Raw genomic sequence first — 16,171 nt, 5'->3', positions numbered from 1 at the left:
GCTTCAATTTATACTTTTAAAGAACCCCGAAGGATTCTCATAAGTCAGCCAGGTGCTGAGAGGGCTCATTGCTTTTCACCAATAGGTCGTCGATGTATACCTCCATTGTTTTCCCAATTTGTTGCTTGAACATCTAATTGACCAGTCTTTGGTATGTAGCCCCTGTGTTCTTTAAACCAAATGGCATTACACGATAACAATAAAGGCCTCTATTGGTAATGAAAGTTGTTTTCTCTTCATCTGATTTATTCATACGGATCTAATTATAGCCCGAATAGGCATCCATGAAACTCAACACCCAGTGCCCTGCTGTGGCGTCTACAATACTGTCTATTCTTGGTAGTAGAAAGTTATCCTTTTGACAAGTTTTATTCAAATCCGTGAATTCAACGCACATTTTCTACTTGCCATTTGCTTTTTTCACCAATACAACATTAGACAGCCATTCAGGGTAATAGGTTTCCTTGATGAACCCTACTGTCAATAGGCAGTCAATGTCTTCTGCTATAGCTACGCACTTCTCTAGTCCTTCTCTTTTGTCGTACCTTCTTTACTGTTGGGTCAACACATAGTCTATGTTCTGCAACTTCATTGTCAATGCCCTACATTTCCTCGTGGCTCCAAGTGAACACATCTCCATGCTCGATTAACAAGTGCTTCAATGCCTCCCAGTATTCAGGTGCAAGCCTTGTTCCTACTCGGGTTGTGGTATTCGAACGATCTGAGTAGAGCATCACAAGCTCCAAAGGTTCATTTGCCTCCGCTTGCATCAGATTAGTTTCATCTCTTACTTGGATATCCTGACTACTGAGGGTGAGGGGAGGTGGTGGTGGTTTAATACTTGGTTTTTTGACAATCAAGATTGATGGTGTGAGGCCTTGAGCTCTCGTATGTAACATTCTCTTGCTAGGATCTGCTCCCCCCTTACCTCTCCAATGCCTATTTCTATTGGAAACTTTATCTTCAAGTGGTTAGTGGAGGTCACGGCCTTCAAATTATTCAAGGTTGATCGTCCCAAAATGGCTTTGTATGATGAATGGGCTTTCATGACTAGGAAGTCTGTCCTTGTCATGGCCATGTTGTCTTCTTTAACCACCATGACCGGTAATGTAATGGCGCCTACTGGTTGGATGACCTCGCCTGAGAATCCCTTTAAAGGGGTGAGTGATGGTCGTAGCCTATCCAAGCTAATGCCCATCTTAATGAAGGCTTCCCAAAACAAAATGTCGGCAGAGCTTTCGTTGTTGATTAATATTTGCCTGGCTAGGTAATTGGTGAATAATAACGTCACCACCAGGGCATTGTTGTGCGGGTACAATACACCCTCATAATCTTCATTTCCAAAGGAAATAATGGAAGGGGTTCCAAGTTTGGGATGCTTGGAAGGTCTATTTGTCGAGTAGACTTCTTGGTACCTAGCCTAACTGACGTGAGCCTTCCTACTTGATGTTGTTGTGCCTTCGCCAGCAAATCCCCCTCCGATGGTTCATATTTCTCCCAAATGAGCTTGTCCTTGATTCCGTGTCAAATGAGGAGTGTCCTGCCTTCATTCTCTATCTTGGCATTGCCTTTCTACACTCCTACTCCTTCTGGGCGTGCATCCACGCCCTTCCTCTCTTCCTATTTTTACACGCTCTGCTAACATCCGTTCAAGTTTCTCACTTCCTACTAACTCAACTACTCTTTTTTTCATTTTCGAACAGTCTTTTTTCCAATAAGTATCGGATTGATGGTATATGTAATAGCATTGACCTCTAGAGGTTGAATGAGCCTCTTTCTTTTCAGTTCTCGATTTCTCTTGTACACTTAGGTTATTATGGATTAGGCCTCATTCCCGTTGGGCAAAGTGTCTTTCACGCCCCCTGCCATTGTTGTTTGAACTTGCTTTCCTATCCTTATTTGAACTTTTGGAGTCATGCTTCATTTCTTGCTTCCTTGGTTCTAGCAATGCCTGTAGCATGTCTTCTGCATTGACATAGTCGTCAGCTCTATCCATGAATTCCCTCAGGGTAGAGGGAGTTTTTCTAACCAGCTCAGTTATGAATGGACTTCGAGGCCATATGCCTCCTAACAAGGCAGCAAGTGTGATCTTCTCATCTTGGTCGTCGGTGGTCAACCTCTCTTTGTTAAATTTTGACAAATATGCCTTCAAGCTCTCCCCCTCCTTCTGTTTAATGGTCAAAAGATAAGCCGCTAGGCTGTGGCAGCGTCTACTTTCCATAAACTGAGTCAAAAATTACTTGGCTAACTCCTCGAATCTATTGATGGTCCCTGGGCGTAGGGTTTTGAACCAACCTAACGCAATTCCCTTCAAGGTCAGGGGCAAGGCTCGACAGGCCACCTTCCCCGAAAAATCATGAAGGGTCATATATGCTTTAAAGTTTTCCAAGTGATCCACAGGATCCCTATATCCATTATACATGTCAATCTGAGGGACCTTGAATCTAGGAGGGAGCAGTACTGGCATCACCTCATCACTATAAGGAAGATCCATCCGGTTCAGTAATTGCTCTATGGATCAAAAGCCTCCTAACCTTTTTGCCATTTCATCATACATATTAACGAGACTTTTAAGTTCATCATGCAATTTCCTCTTTTCTAGGTCCTCAGCATTGGCCCCTCCCATATTGTGGGCGTCTCTCTCGCCTTCTGTTTGTTCATGGTTAACCGGCAGCATGGTAGCATGTTGTCGTTTTAACTCCTCATTTTCTTTTTGCAACTGTTCTACCAAAGTTGTTGCCTTCCTTAATCTGTGTCCTCTACATCCACCAATCTTGCTTCCATCTCTGTTGTGCTCATTTTTGGATCTCTAATTACCTGTGATCACGTAGTAGTTGGCATGTGAAAATCACTCTGGAGTCTGCATAAATCCCACAGACGGTGTCACTGTTAAGGACGTGTTTCACACTACCAACTATACGGATGACCTGCAATAAATAAAGGGGTGGTATTGGTTGCCTTGTGAACACTCCAATGCCAAAGTTAGAATAACAATATAAGGGTAAGCGCATGTAGAAAATGAAGTAAAATCCAGTCCATCTTTGTTACCTCCCAGAAGCTATTTATAGAGGTATTAAAGAAAAATATAACCATCCTCCTTGAGTATATCTCCAACAGTTTTCCTTATTAGTTGGAGAGATCCCTTCTTTATATAGTGGCAGTGTTATCTAGTTAAAACCTATGCCTGGGCCGCTGTAGGCTATTAGGCTTACAGGTATGATGGGTTTACAGACGTATTGGGCCCTTAGGTACCAAAGATCCCTTCCATCAACCATGTTTATCTTCATCATTCTATATGTGGAAATCAAATCCTTTTAGTGAGTATGGGTTTCTCAATTACTCTAACATATATATGCAGTATAAATTGTTAGCGCTCATTTGTACACTTGAAGTATCTTAGAATTCTGTAAATAGTAATAAATATATCGATCTATGAATATTAGGAAAGTGGTTTGAGTGAAGATATATTATTAGATTTTGAGAAATGAAAGAAAAATAAATGAATAAAAATATTGTATTGTAAAAAAATTATTTGATTTTTTTTTTTTTTTTGAAGTTTGAAAAAATTATATTGATTTTTGTGTTTTGTTTTGAAGTTTGTAAAAATTGCAATGATTAGGTAATGATTGAATAAAAAATTAAAAATTAAAAAATATTTGATATTTGAGTGATGTTTGAAAAAGAAATTTTGAGAATTTCTCATTTCATCTTCTTATCCAAACAATGCCTTATTTTTCTTTTTACTATTTTTCTTTGCAAGTTGTGATGATAAGCAAAGTGAAAATTAGGGGTGTACAAAAACCGATGCCACCAACTGGCCGAAACCGGTGGTGAACCAGTCGACGCACGGTGGTATTTCTTCAAAACTGACCTACGTTAGTTCGACAATGGTTTGACCCTGGTTCAAACCGCTAAACCGGCCAACATAATACGTTATATATTTTCTTTATTTATACCTATGTTAAATGACATTGTTTCACTTAAATGAGTGAAATGGCATCATTTAATGTTTGGAGTTTATTTAAAAAAATAAAAATAAATAAATGAAACAGCATTAAGCCAAACGACGCCATTTCACCCTAGGGTTTAAACTTCACTGCATCCATCTTCTTCTCCACTTCACTTCGCAACCTCCCCTCTCCCTTCACTTCACAATTCGCAGCATCCATCTTCTTCTTCTCTACTTCACTTCGCAGCCTTCACTCTCCACTTCACTTTGCAATTCGTAGCATCCCTCTTCTTCTTCTCCACTTCACTTTGCAACCCTCCATGGTTCCATTTGCGTTGTCATCCCTCTCTACAACAAACATGGATCTTCTTCCATTGCGGTCCCTCTCTCCCTATCCATTTGTGCTGTTTCATCCATTTGTGTCATTAAAAGCTCCATCTCCGATTTGTTTGAGGTAGCGATTAATTTTCTAGTTTTTTTTGTTGTGGCTTAATTCTATGATAGTGTGATTTCAATATTTTGATATTTTGTTGTGAATCTTTTGAGTTTATGTTGTGAATCTTGTGATTTGCGAGTTGCAATTTGTAAACTGAAACCACAATGATGAACCGATGTGAACTGACGAACCGATGGAGATCGGTTTTATCCTCCTTCATCAGCAATTTCGATTGGTATCTCTCCCTGGTACCTAAGTTGGTTTTGATTTCAATTTTGCCCAAAAACCATGCCGAATGGGTCAGTTTTCACCCCTAGTGAAAATCCACGGATTAAGCTCTATACTATGCATTGACCAAGTGCTTAGCATCACTCTATTTTTCTTTTTCATTTTTCTTCCCTTTTCAATTGTTTCTCTGACATATATATAACACTACAATATAGATGCTCTTTTGCAGCCAAATCTTTTGCGGCGCTTTAATTTTGGTTGCATATAGATGTATATAGCTTTTCTTAAACTATGATGCATTAAGTTACTTTCTTGTCCTTCCATACTTCTAGATGGTTGTTTTGCGCTAAGTAAATTAGTGAGCTATGGTGTGGGTTTTTTGTCTTTTTGTGCCTATATTCCCAAATGAAACTATTTGCATCTCAATTTCTCACATTTTTACAAATTGCAAGGCATGCTTCATTTCAGATTGTAGAGAGCAAGAGAGCTTGAGATCCCCTATTTCATATTCTCATCATTTTCATGTTTAGGGGCTTTAAATAAACATGTCATTCAACATGGCGCTTGAGCTCAATTCAATCAAACTCAACATAGATTCAAGTCAAGTTAGTCTTATTTGAGTCATATCATTTAAATATCAACCATGTTTATGTTTACAAACGTCTTAGTCATGCAAAAGATCATGTCGCGCAAAGAAGTCACTAGATTGAATCTTCCCATTCTATACTAACCAAACCCATTCATGCAACCCTGTTAAATGTTCTTTTGGAGAGCAAAGCCTTTTGTTATATACTTAACATTATTACATATGATAACAATGAGATCATTCATAGGTTGCGAGGAATAAGTTAATCTCAAAAATTGAAAGATTTTTGAGGCTGTGGTATCCAAGTGGACAAAAAACTTATGTCTCTTAACCAAGCTTTCTCACTTGCATTTTATAGTCTTGAATTACCCCCAACAACCGGATGTTAGTGCAGGTATCTCCACCAACGACGTGTTAGCAGTAAAATCGAGGATTATACAGTTTATCTTGCTTGGAGATGGAAGAAAACCAACTAGGATGCACCCCACTGCTCAAAATGCCCTTGCCAAGATACCGATAAACACAAGCCTAAGGGAATTGGGGGCTTATATTATAGTACTTTTCAAGGCAAAACAACAATCCAATTTGACCGTGATGACACTAGCTACAAACACAACACCACAAACTGCAAATTCCAAGACTCATAACAATGTGTGAGGAAATAAATCTAATTTCAAGCGACTAATGGGATTTTTTGTATAAATACAAATTAGGGGGTTTAAGAAAGAATCATTGCAAATAATGTCATGATCTCATGGTCCCAACCAAATAAACAGAGTGTCAAAGGAACCCAAAAAGATAGATGATCCACCAAACAGAAGTTAACGATGACAATGGCATTAGCTACCATTGAATTAAACCTTAAAATTTTGAGAAATATTGTTCTTCATTTTATGATTTATCATTCTAAGTCGTATTGGACAATATGTCAAACCTTAAATTGGTTTCCATCTAGGTGATTGACTTACGAAACCATTTGAGATGTATTACATTGGCTGACACCACTAAATATGATAAAATACAGAACGAAGGGTAACATTGCTCAAAACATATTAGAGAACAAGGAATCACTCTTAAATTGCCACCAACATATATGTGTGGTTTGCTTTATGTACATCCACCTACAAGTAAAACTGTGTAGGAAACCGATTGGCTTGGCCCTCCAGCGAAACCCGACCCGCACCAAAAAGCCAGTTTGAATTAATGCTCGGGTTCGACCCATACAACCAGCTAAATATTAGGCAACCCAAAACTTAAGCCCACGTTTCTCTACATATGAAACCCTGGACAGCTAGCCCCCCAAACCCACCCCCCCCCCCCCCCCCCCCCCCCCCCACCCACTTCTGTTCGTCATGACACCATTGCCACTTCTCTTTGATTTTATGGTTATTTTCAGGTGGGCGAATTACTGGCAAAGCCTCTTGTAAGGTTCTTGCTTCCACTACAGAAGCACTCAGGAAGCACAATGATGTCTAATTTTTCTTCTCAATCTCTAAATCTTCCACTCTCATTGGACAAGAGTCGAAAGCTAACATTGGTTGTACTAACATTCCTCAAGTACCTAGCTTACGTATGTTGTTGACCACCCCGACTAACACCACACATCACTATTGGTGAAAATTTGATGATGCTGTCATATGTCCCGTGTTTGGTGGGAGGGACTTTGTTCTTATGAAAAAATTTACAGACCTAATTCATCTCATAAAACCGGTTCAATAAGAGAGATTTGTTCATTACTTATAAATATGTCTAAAATCTTGTCCAAATACAATGTAGGACTTATTTCTCAACACCCTCCCTCAAGTGTAGGCTAATATTTTTTCTAGTTCTTGTCACAAGATAAGCAATTGGGCACCCATTCGTCCTATGACAGATTCTAATACCATGAAGAAATATATGAGCCTATCTTATCTCATAAAATCGGTTCAACAAAAAAAATTTACTCATTTCTTATAAGCATGCTCAAGACATTGTCTACAGGCAATATGCAATTTATTTGTCAACACCCTATGCCCCCAATCACCACCAGAGTTGGTTGTCCAGTAATGAGAAATTGGAGAAATATATATATAGGAAATATTAGAATTTTGAAGATACTTGGTATATAGACTTTATATATTTCTGGGAATTTAGTTGAGGCATTTGTGCAAGTAAAATCGAAAGTGACGGGATCCTTTACAGTTCCACTTTGGACATTATGACTACTTTCGTTTTTCTGTACTGTCAAAGTGGAATCTTTTACTCGGACTTCTCTGGTTTTAATGAGTTTTACTCTAAAGTGCAAATCTTGAGTACGAGGGGTTCGGCTTCTTTGGTTGATGTTCTCTATTCTTTCCGTTCTGTTTCTCTTTGTTATTTCAGAAGAAACGTTATACCCTTTCTTAGAGAAATTCCTTGGGAGTTTTTTTTAGGTGGGGCGATAGTTGAAGGTAAAGCAGCAGAAGAATGATGCGAGCAAGAAACCTCAGACAAAAAATAAAATAAAAAACAGGTCGACCAGACCCGGATTGTTTGGGTCGTGTCTGTTTAGGACACCCATTTGTGCAGGTCGGGTCAGTCTCAAATCCTAAACGGGTTGCTCAGGTTGCAGGCCTACCTACAAGCCTTCCGCATCACTTTTCTCGTAGCAAGCCAATATTGCAGATCAACGAAGCCAGCACTTTGAAGGTGGAACGGGTAACCTTTCCCCTCAGATGCAAGCAATTGCCAAGTCCTGAAAACAAACTGGCATATGCCATGCAGCCTACATAACATTGCTCTCTTTTAGGGAAAGATATTGCATAGGAAGTCAGCATAATTCATAGGTCTGGCGATTATTGAAATGGCAGACCAATGTTTCTGAATGCCTAAGTTCTTAAGTTGACACGTGATCACTACCCTCTGTACCCTTTTGCATGCTGCAGGGTTCGGGGGACATAATCGTTACAGGAGATGGTTGATGAAGCTCAAAGAATGCTTTACTCCCTTCATGTAAGCCTCCTATGCATATTGTGTCACCCCGACCATGCCAAATTCCATCTTGGACATTGTTCATCTCCAATGTTCTCGACTCCTATTCCAAATTAACAGAATACTAATAAATCTCCAGGAATATAAGAGTTTTAACCAATTTTACCAAAGCATTTTACAGAATGCAAATTATCTGAAGCAATCAAATTGTGCCGTGTTGTAAGATGAGAACCTGGCATAACATGCAGCAAGGGCAGACAAGATGGTAGATGCAGTCATCCAAGGAACTATCACTGCCCTGAAAACAGTTATGTTTCCCACAAACTCATTAACATTCATTAGATGGAAAAGGAAAACCAAAAAAAAAAATTGGGATTAGATAGACAAAGCAGCAAAATTTTGCTGATAGTTTATCGAGATTACAGGAAACAAAGAAGAGCTGGAAAGTATTCAAAATATCAAGAGCTTGATCACACACCACTGAGAGAATAAAATTTCTGCCACTATGAGAGCTTAACTAAAGCAAAACAGAAACAGATCCTTCACGAAAGGATTTTTCTTTATGAATGTGTTATAGTGAAAGACTTGCAATAATATTAATCTAAAATACCATGCAGAACACAATTCCTTTAATTTCCAGACCCCCTTTATACTTAACAACTACTGCATAGTTCATCCTTTTTTAGAAGTAATATAAAGTTTTATTGAAACAAGAAAATACGTGTACTGAAGCATATGAAAGAGAACACCTAGTTACGAAAGTCTTGAAAGATCCATTGAATACCATAACAGACCCACAAAGAAATAAGGTGTGGAAAAGAACCTTCTACGCTCATCCAAAGAGCATAGAATTTTTGGCCAGATTTGGCCAAACATGTGATTAGAGACAACCAAAAGCCCAACTAATGGTGGCAATCGTGTTGGATTTTGGAGAAACCATTGTGCAATATGGTACATAAATCTGAAGAAGAACACAAAACTTATAGACAAAATATGATTAACATATCAAAAGAAACACATTGGGCTACAACAATACGAAGCAGTGGGCAGGGAATGAGGAATTGAACACAATGGTAAACAAAATGCTCACCCTAATGTTAAATCTCTTCTTTATCTGTGTACGGAAAAAGCCCAAATATGCTCCTATACAAATTGTAAAAGTAACTGCCAAATATAGAAAGCAGTGCCGCTTGGTGACAATAAAGGCAATGCAGTTCAAAAGAGCACCAACTGCAAGGATGAAATAAACGGCTCCCTATAAAATCAAAAGATATATATTTTGATGAGTAATTAAAAGACAAATAGAACACAAGAACAATCTTAGAAGTGAAATATAGAACAAATATAGTCAAGCACTTTAATTGCTTAAGTGCAAAGCAAATCAAAACGTCAACATTACTTCCCACACTCTCCGGGAATCCTAAAAATTTTGAATTTTTATTTCCATTGAATTGCTGCGGAATCTACCTGAATAGAGCAAGAACCAAAACCAGCACGTCTCATGTTCTTTCCAAATCTGTAGCAGGGACAACTGCAACGTCAAATACACGGTCACCCACAAGGGTAATAAAACTATGAATATTAGTTTGGAAAAGTAAACAACAAAGAAAATTCAACTATGCCGTTCAAAGAAATTATGTGTCCATAAAACACAAACAGCAACACTTTTTTTTATCGATAAACAGGATTTTATTGGTCATAAGAATAGGCAGCTGGCAGCCGAAGTACACGGACATATACAAGAGCAAAGACTATGCGTACAAACAGCAAAACATTTTTATCATCTTCTTGTTTTTTCCCACACAGCCATAAGCTAAAAGAGCAAGAATGCAACGCCCATCCGGCGTAGTAGTCACGCAAAGCATGTGCCAAAAATTATTACCAAGGCAGACAAGGAAAAAGCGGATAAAATTGTCTATGAATTATGATTAGAATTAATGGATGGAGCTAACTCTTTATGTTTCCAAACTAAACAATTAAACGACCCAGAAGAGAAAGAGGGAAAATCAAAACATAACCAACGAAAATCATGAGTACTCCTCTCATGGTCCAAGCCTAGCGACAAAATAAAAATTACTAGGATTCTGCTCGAGCGTAAAGGAAATCCGTAAAAGTTGGCGCTAAAAAAATAAAAATAAAAATAAAAATAAGATGTTCCAAGTAAAAAGAAAAAAATCTCTTTTTCGTTCCCATCCTTTCTAATAATAATACGCTTGAATAATCTCTCTCCTAAAAACCTGAATTTCTGCACTAATTTTGTTCCAGATGATCTGAACGCTTTTTCCTCGGAACGCTTTCCGTCAGAAGATTTCTGAAAGAAAAATATCTGATGGCTGCAAAGTCAGTTTAGCTTCTTCAAACCGGAAATTTATTCCTCTCTATTCTCGACAAAACAAAAAGTTTTCTGGGAAATAGTTTTCCGCAGAAACAAACGGCCCCAGCCTCTATAGAATCACGGCAAAAGAAGAACAAAAAGAAAAAGAGATGGAAACGCACGCACCAAGCCGATTCGAGAGCGATGCGACGATCCTCGAAGCAGTCAAGAACTTCACCCTCCCACATCCTAAGGACCCCGCCGAGTTCCCCTCCATCTTCTTGTAAATCTTCTCCAAGGCTGTTAAAGGTCCTCCATTTGCCTTGCTGAGACTGCAAAGCCACCGTTGAGCAAAGCATATCGAAGTCCAACACCGCCATTCCGTCCAGAAGCCTCTCCTTCTCCTCAGCCTCCTTCTCCTCCTCCTCAGCCTCGTCCTTCGCACGCCCCACCCACTCTCCCTTCTCCAAATCTGCCATTACCAACAGCAGCCAGAAAGAGTTAAAACAAAGAAGCAAGATTTTAGGGTTTCGTCTTCGCCTTCGTCTTGCTTCTTCGTTTTGGTTTCCTCCGAAAATGCGCTTTACTTTATCGTAATCTGCAGCCTAAACGATAGGAAAGAGTTAAAAAAAGAGTTTTGGGACCCGCCGCCACCGGAAGATGTTTATTTATTTTATTGACGCTATAGCTGTTGCCACGTGGAAAACAATAACTTTATTTATTTTTGTAATCTATTTATTTTATTTCTTTTTGTTTCATAGATATTTTTTTTTTAACCATCAAACCCACTTGCCACCAAATTAATGGCATATTTTGGCCGACGGCGGCCACCAATGACCAACCCAACCCAGCCACATGTCCATATTATTTGATCACTATTATATATAATTATTTTTATATATTTTATTGATATAATTTATTAAAATAATTATTTTATATTAAAAAAATAATACAATTAATCAGTATATAAAAAAATACATAAAAATAACTTAATATAAATTTTTTATTTATGATTTTATCCAGTCATTTATTTTATTTATTAGAATTATTATAGTGAGCAATTTATTATTTGGGAAAAGAACAGGCGTCCATTCTTTATTCGTCGTCAGTTATATTCCTTAGTTGTTGAGAAAATAGACGCCATACAGCACAAGTTGATGTTAACGCAATCATTTGCTCTATTTTATCCTCTTAATTCAAAAAATTATATATATCAAAATTAGAAAAGAACGTGTATTTGTCAAAGGATAATGCTGTTTGAATAGATAATATATCGATAGCTGATCGAATTTTTTAAAATATTTTTTTAATTAAGTAAATAAATATTATTAAATTTATGTATTTTTCATAAAAAAAAATAAATATTTAAAGATATTAAAGATATAAATAAAAGAAAAGCAAAAAAAAAATATTTAAAATGCACTTATCCGTCCCAACAGTATCCATTTATCCAAATAAATCCGTATTCCTGCTGGGAAGTAATAGTAACAAAAATATATATATAGATAAAGAGTCTTGAAAGATAAAGAGTCTTTATCCTTTTAATATTTTATAATAAAAAAATATAATATTAAGTAAGATTAAAATCCTCTAGGATTTTCCAATTCAAGTGAATATCAATTTAGTTTAAAATATCGAGATTTTAGTTATCCCATTTGTCAATGTAATTTAAAATAATCAAAATATCGTATATTTTATATTAAATGGAAAATGACGAGAAAATAGTGTAGACTTTAATATAAAATATTAATATATTAAAATTTAAATATTTTTTGAATAAAAAAACTTCTAAAAATACTGATCCAAATTCCAATGGAGGGCAACAGCAGGACCCCGAGCTGTATTAACTGCAATCCAATCGATATAAATGAACACACATGCAGCGTGTTGGATGGTGGAAATTTGTGGTGGTGGTGGGGTTGGGAATTGGAAGATATAAAAATAAGGGATATACTTGGGCACTGCTGGTGGCTCTGTTTTTCTCGGGGGATTTCAAATTTTAATCATTTTAAAATAATAATAATATTAAAAAATAATATTTTAAATTCTTATTTTAATTTATCTCAACTTAATTTACTGTTTAAATAGAATCTAAAAATAAAGTGAAATTCAGCAGTAAAGAGGACCCAATCTGGTGGGTGGGGACATGTGCTGTTGTGTTTTTTTCTTTAATTCGGATAAGTCTCTGATTCCAACCGAGAGGTCTATCCTTTTCTCAGCCGACCCACGTGCATGTAGTTGTTATTCTATTACCAGCAAGTCGACAACAAATCATGGACATCCTATTTTATTTTGGGTGTAACTTTGTCCGGCTGACTTTCGTTCTATTCTTGCAAAAAACTGAAAAGTATAAGTTTTACATAGATAACTTTGATATAAGTTCTATTCTTGCAGATATGGAGATGGAAATCACGGGACTTTGGAAAATGATAGGGAAATAATAGAAGCAATGGAGGTGATGGGAAAAACATACCAAAATGAAGATTCAGAGGCTAGTTTGAAAGGAAGCAGACAAAAATCCAGGAGAAAAACATGGACAAAATATCAAAAAGCAAAGGAAACGATATTGTAGTTAAAGTAGGGGTGAAAACCGACCTCATCGGCGCGGTTTTTGGGTAAAACCGACGCCGACCGATGAGGTGAGATTCACCGGAGCAACCAACCGTAACCGGTCGATGGGGGGGAGGAAAACCGTCCGTATCTACTCCGGCGGTTCTCGGTCGGTTGTCGGTTCCTCTAGCAGCGCTGGTGCTCGGAGAGAGTAGAGAGAGAGAGTTACAGAGGAGAGAGAGAGAAGCTGTGAAACTCAGGTGAATCGGGGGAAGAAGAAGAAGGAGGAAGAAGGAGATCAAAACGACGCCGTTTGGTTTTAAATCCAACGGCGTCGTTCTACTTATTTTTTTTTTCGTTATCATAGATAAAACGGCGCCGTTTGTTTTAATACAAACGGCGTCGTTTACATGTGTTTTATCATAACAGAATCAAACAACGTCGTTCCACTTAGTGGAACGGCGTCGTTTTATTTAGGTATAAATTAAAAAATATATATGTTTATGTTGTCGGCCGGTTTAGCGGTTTGAGCCGGCCTCAAACCGCGACCGAACCGACGAACGTCGGTTTTCCTAAATCGCTGCCGACCGCCGACCGGTTCCTTGGCGGTTTCGGCCGGTTCCGGCTTCCGGCGGCCGGTCTAAGTCAGTCACGGCCGGTTTGCCGGTTTCGTGTACACCCCTAAGTTAAAGTGGGAAATGATCTTTTGATGGACCAAGTAAACAAAAGGTATGCCTATAAGTTCAATGAAGAGTCTAGGCCGAGAGCCAATCCAACCTGTGTGTCCAACTTAGAAGTTAATATCAACAAGAATGACAAAATAGGCAAAGTGTCTTAACAAAGGAAGAGTGACCAAAAGATCCAAACTATAGGCAGCTGGAAGAGACATTCCAAAGAAAGAGGTAACTCAGATGACCTGATTATTAAATTTTCAAACACAAACAGAACTAGTTATATTAAAGAAAAAGGAGATTCCCAGCTTTTGGGATCAAAGAAGGTAAGAATTGAATGTGGCTACTGTTGATAACGTATTAATGAAGGCTGCTAGTCAGCCTCGCCAATTCCAATGATGCTACTAAGTTGGAACTACCAAGGACTTGGGAACCCTTAGACACTTCAAAACCGTTGCTTAATTGTGAAGGAAAAGAAACCCAATTTTGTTTTCCTGATAGAGACAAAATTAAAGACAAGTAGATTTGATAGGCTGAAGAAAATGTTGGCTTTTAAACCTTCCAACCAATATGCTTGGTGTGTTATTGGGGATTACAATGCAATTACTTACCAAGATGAGACGCAAGGCTGTAGGAATCAAAATGAATCACAAATGATCAATTTTAGAGATGTATTGGCAACAAGCAATCTTTTTTATCTTGGTTGGAGGGGGGACAAATTTACTTGGAATAATAAGTATAGAGATAGAACTTTTAGAAAAGACAGACTTGATAGGGTCGTAGCCAATCCACAGTGGTATGGGATTTATAAAGATTTTTTGTTAGAGGGGATGGTTTCCAAGAGCTCAAATCAAAAACCAATTATTTTGTGTTTCAGTGAGAGATTCTAAGGGTCACGGAATAAGGTAAAATTTTTCAAGTATGAAGCTAGCTGGGCTACTGATGCAGATTGTGAAAGAATCATAGGGGCCAATTGGTTGAATGATGCTGCCAGGCATGCTCCATTGGATATAGTGCAAAAGCTAAGTAAATATTTCAATACACTGACTAGATGGAGTTATCAAAAACTCAGGGACAATGAGAAGGATATTAGAGCTAAGTCTGACAAACTTGCCTAATCTCAATATCCAAACACTACAAATACAAACACTTTTTAATTTCAAATCTTCAATTTTTTTATTTAATCATTAGCTAATTATTACAATTTTTCCAAACTTCTAAACAAAACACAAAAACAATTCAAAATTTTCAAATCCCATAAAAAATATTATTAAAAATTTATATTGTAACAATATTTTAACTTTATAATATTTTTATTCAACTTTTTCTCTTTTCTTTCCCAAAACCCTATAAAATATTTTAACTTAAATTATTTCCAACGCATCTCATCTCAAGTCAAATATCTCATTACTATTCAAAAACTATCTCAACTAATCTTATCTAAACTCGCTATCCAAACCAAGCCTTAATCTTTTACAAGCTGATGAAGGGGCTCAATCAAGAAATTTCAATGAGGGCTAGGTATATTGTTTCAGCAAGAATATCTTTAATGGAGAAAGAGAGCAAAGATAAATTGGTACCAATTGGGGGATAGAAATAAAGTTCTTTAATAATTATGCTAATTAGAGGAGAAGAAAAAACATTATCAAGTTGATTATTGATCCTCCAAATAGGGTTCTATCTGAAACAGCTGAGATTGAAGGAGTTGTCAAGGATTATTTTGATAATCTATTTATATCCTCCAATCCATCAAAAGAAGATATAAAAGTGTATCTCTTGATAGTAGAAGCAAAAGTGATAGGGGAAATGAATGAAAGAATAGGCCAGGATTTCACTAGAGCAGAAATTGAAGAAGCTCTTCAGCAAATGGTACATTTGAAATCTCTAGGCCCGGATGGTTTTGGAACTTATATTTTTCAAAATTATTGGATCATAGTAGGTGATGAGGTATGTAATGCAGTACTTAAGTTCTTGAATGGAGAGAGTATGAACCACTCTCTTAATTTTACTTATATTGCATTAATTTCTAAAGTGAAAAATCATGTGCTTATGAGTGACTTTAGGCCTATTGGCTTATGTAATATGTTGTACAAAATTGTTCCAAAAGTTTTAGCTAACAGGCTTAAAAAAGTACTTCCTAATATTATATCTAGCAGTCAAAGTGCCTTCATACCCAACAGACTAAATACTGATAATATTATGGTAACCTATGAAGTGTTACATTCAATGAAGACTAGACAAAGAGGTAGAAATGGGAGTATGGCAATGAAGCTTAATATGTGCAAAGCCTATGATAGAGTTGGATGGCCTTACCTAAAAGCTGTGATGAGGAAGCTAGAGTTCAGAGGGAAATGGATTGCACTGATTATGAGATGTGTCAGTTCAATAACCTACTCAGTGTTGGTCAACTGGAGGTTCGGGGAGAAAATATTTCCTTTAAGAGGGTTAAGATAAGGAGATCCTTTATCTTCTTATCTTTTTATCATGT

The 16,171-nt window shown here is 37.3% G+C and overlaps 2 protein-coding genes across 3 annotated transcripts; both read right to left on the bottom strand.

Annotated features, from left to right (window-relative positions):
- Positions 1-1,828: 1,828 nt before the first annotated feature.
- LOC122278527 lies at positions 1,829-2,494 on the bottom strand. The gene is made up of 2 exons (XM_043088707.1): positions 2,241-2,494; positions 1,829-2,198 (listed from the first exon to the last, which is right to left on the bottom strand). The coding sequence occupies exons 1-2, from the start codon at positions 2,492-2,494 to the stop codon at positions 1,829-1,831; spliced, it is 624 nt and encodes a 207-aa protein (XP_042944641.1).
- Positions 2,495-7,652: 5,158 nt separating this feature from the next.
- On the bottom strand, positions 7,653-11,077 carry LOC122279930 (cell number regulator 6). Of its 2 annotated transcripts, XM_043090838.1 has the most exons (5): positions 10,649-11,069; positions 9,616-9,679; positions 9,239-9,403; positions 8,381-8,446; positions 7,653-8,251 (listed from the first exon to the last, which is right to left on the bottom strand). In XM_043090838.1, the coding sequence occupies exons 1-5, from the start codon at positions 10,939-10,941 to the stop codon at positions 8,054-8,056; spliced, it is 786 nt and encodes a 261-aa protein (XP_042946772.1). In that variant the 5' UTR covers positions 10,942-11,069; the 3' UTR covers positions 7,653-8,053. The 2 variants fall into 2 exon arrangements, with proteins under 2 accessions (XP_042946772.1, XP_042946773.1); XM_043090839.1 differs by lacking the exon at positions 9,239-9,403 and having other exon boundaries at positions 10,649-11,077.
- Between the last annotated feature and the right edge of the window lie 5,094 nt (positions 11,078-16,171).

This window comes from Carya illinoinensis, chromosome 10, assembly GCF_018687715.1.
Source record: "Carya illinoinensis cultivar Pawnee chromosome 10, C.illinoinensisPawnee_v1, whole genome shotgun sequence".
Lineage (NCBI taxonomy): Eukaryota > Viridiplantae > Streptophyta > Magnoliopsida > Fagales > Juglandaceae > Carya > Carya illinoinensis.
The sequence above is the reverse complement of the archived record's forward strand: the minus strand, read 5'-3'. Positions and strand labels throughout refer to the sequence as shown.

Coding starts and splice junctions, on each gene's coding strand:
- LOC122279930 (XM_043090838.1), bottom strand. CDS start 10,941: ATGGCAGATTTGGAGAAGGGAGAGTGGGTGGGGCGTGCGAAGGACGAG. Junction 9,404..9,615: donor TTGGTTCTTGCTCTATTCAG/GTAGATTCCGCA, acceptor TTGATTTTATAG/GGAGCCGTTTATTTCATCCT. Junction 8,447..9,238: donor AGAAGAGATTTAACATTAGG/GTGAGCATTTTG, acceptor AACTGTTTTCAG/GGCAGTGATAGTTCCTTGGA.
- LOC122278527 (XM_043088707.1), bottom strand. CDS start 2,494: ATGGATCTTCCTTATAGTGATGAGGTGATGCCAGTACTGCTCCCTCCT. Junction 2,199..2,240: donor AGATTCGAGGAGTTAGCCAA/GTAATTTTTGAC, acceptor ACGCTGCCACAG/CCTAGCGGCTTATCTTTTGA.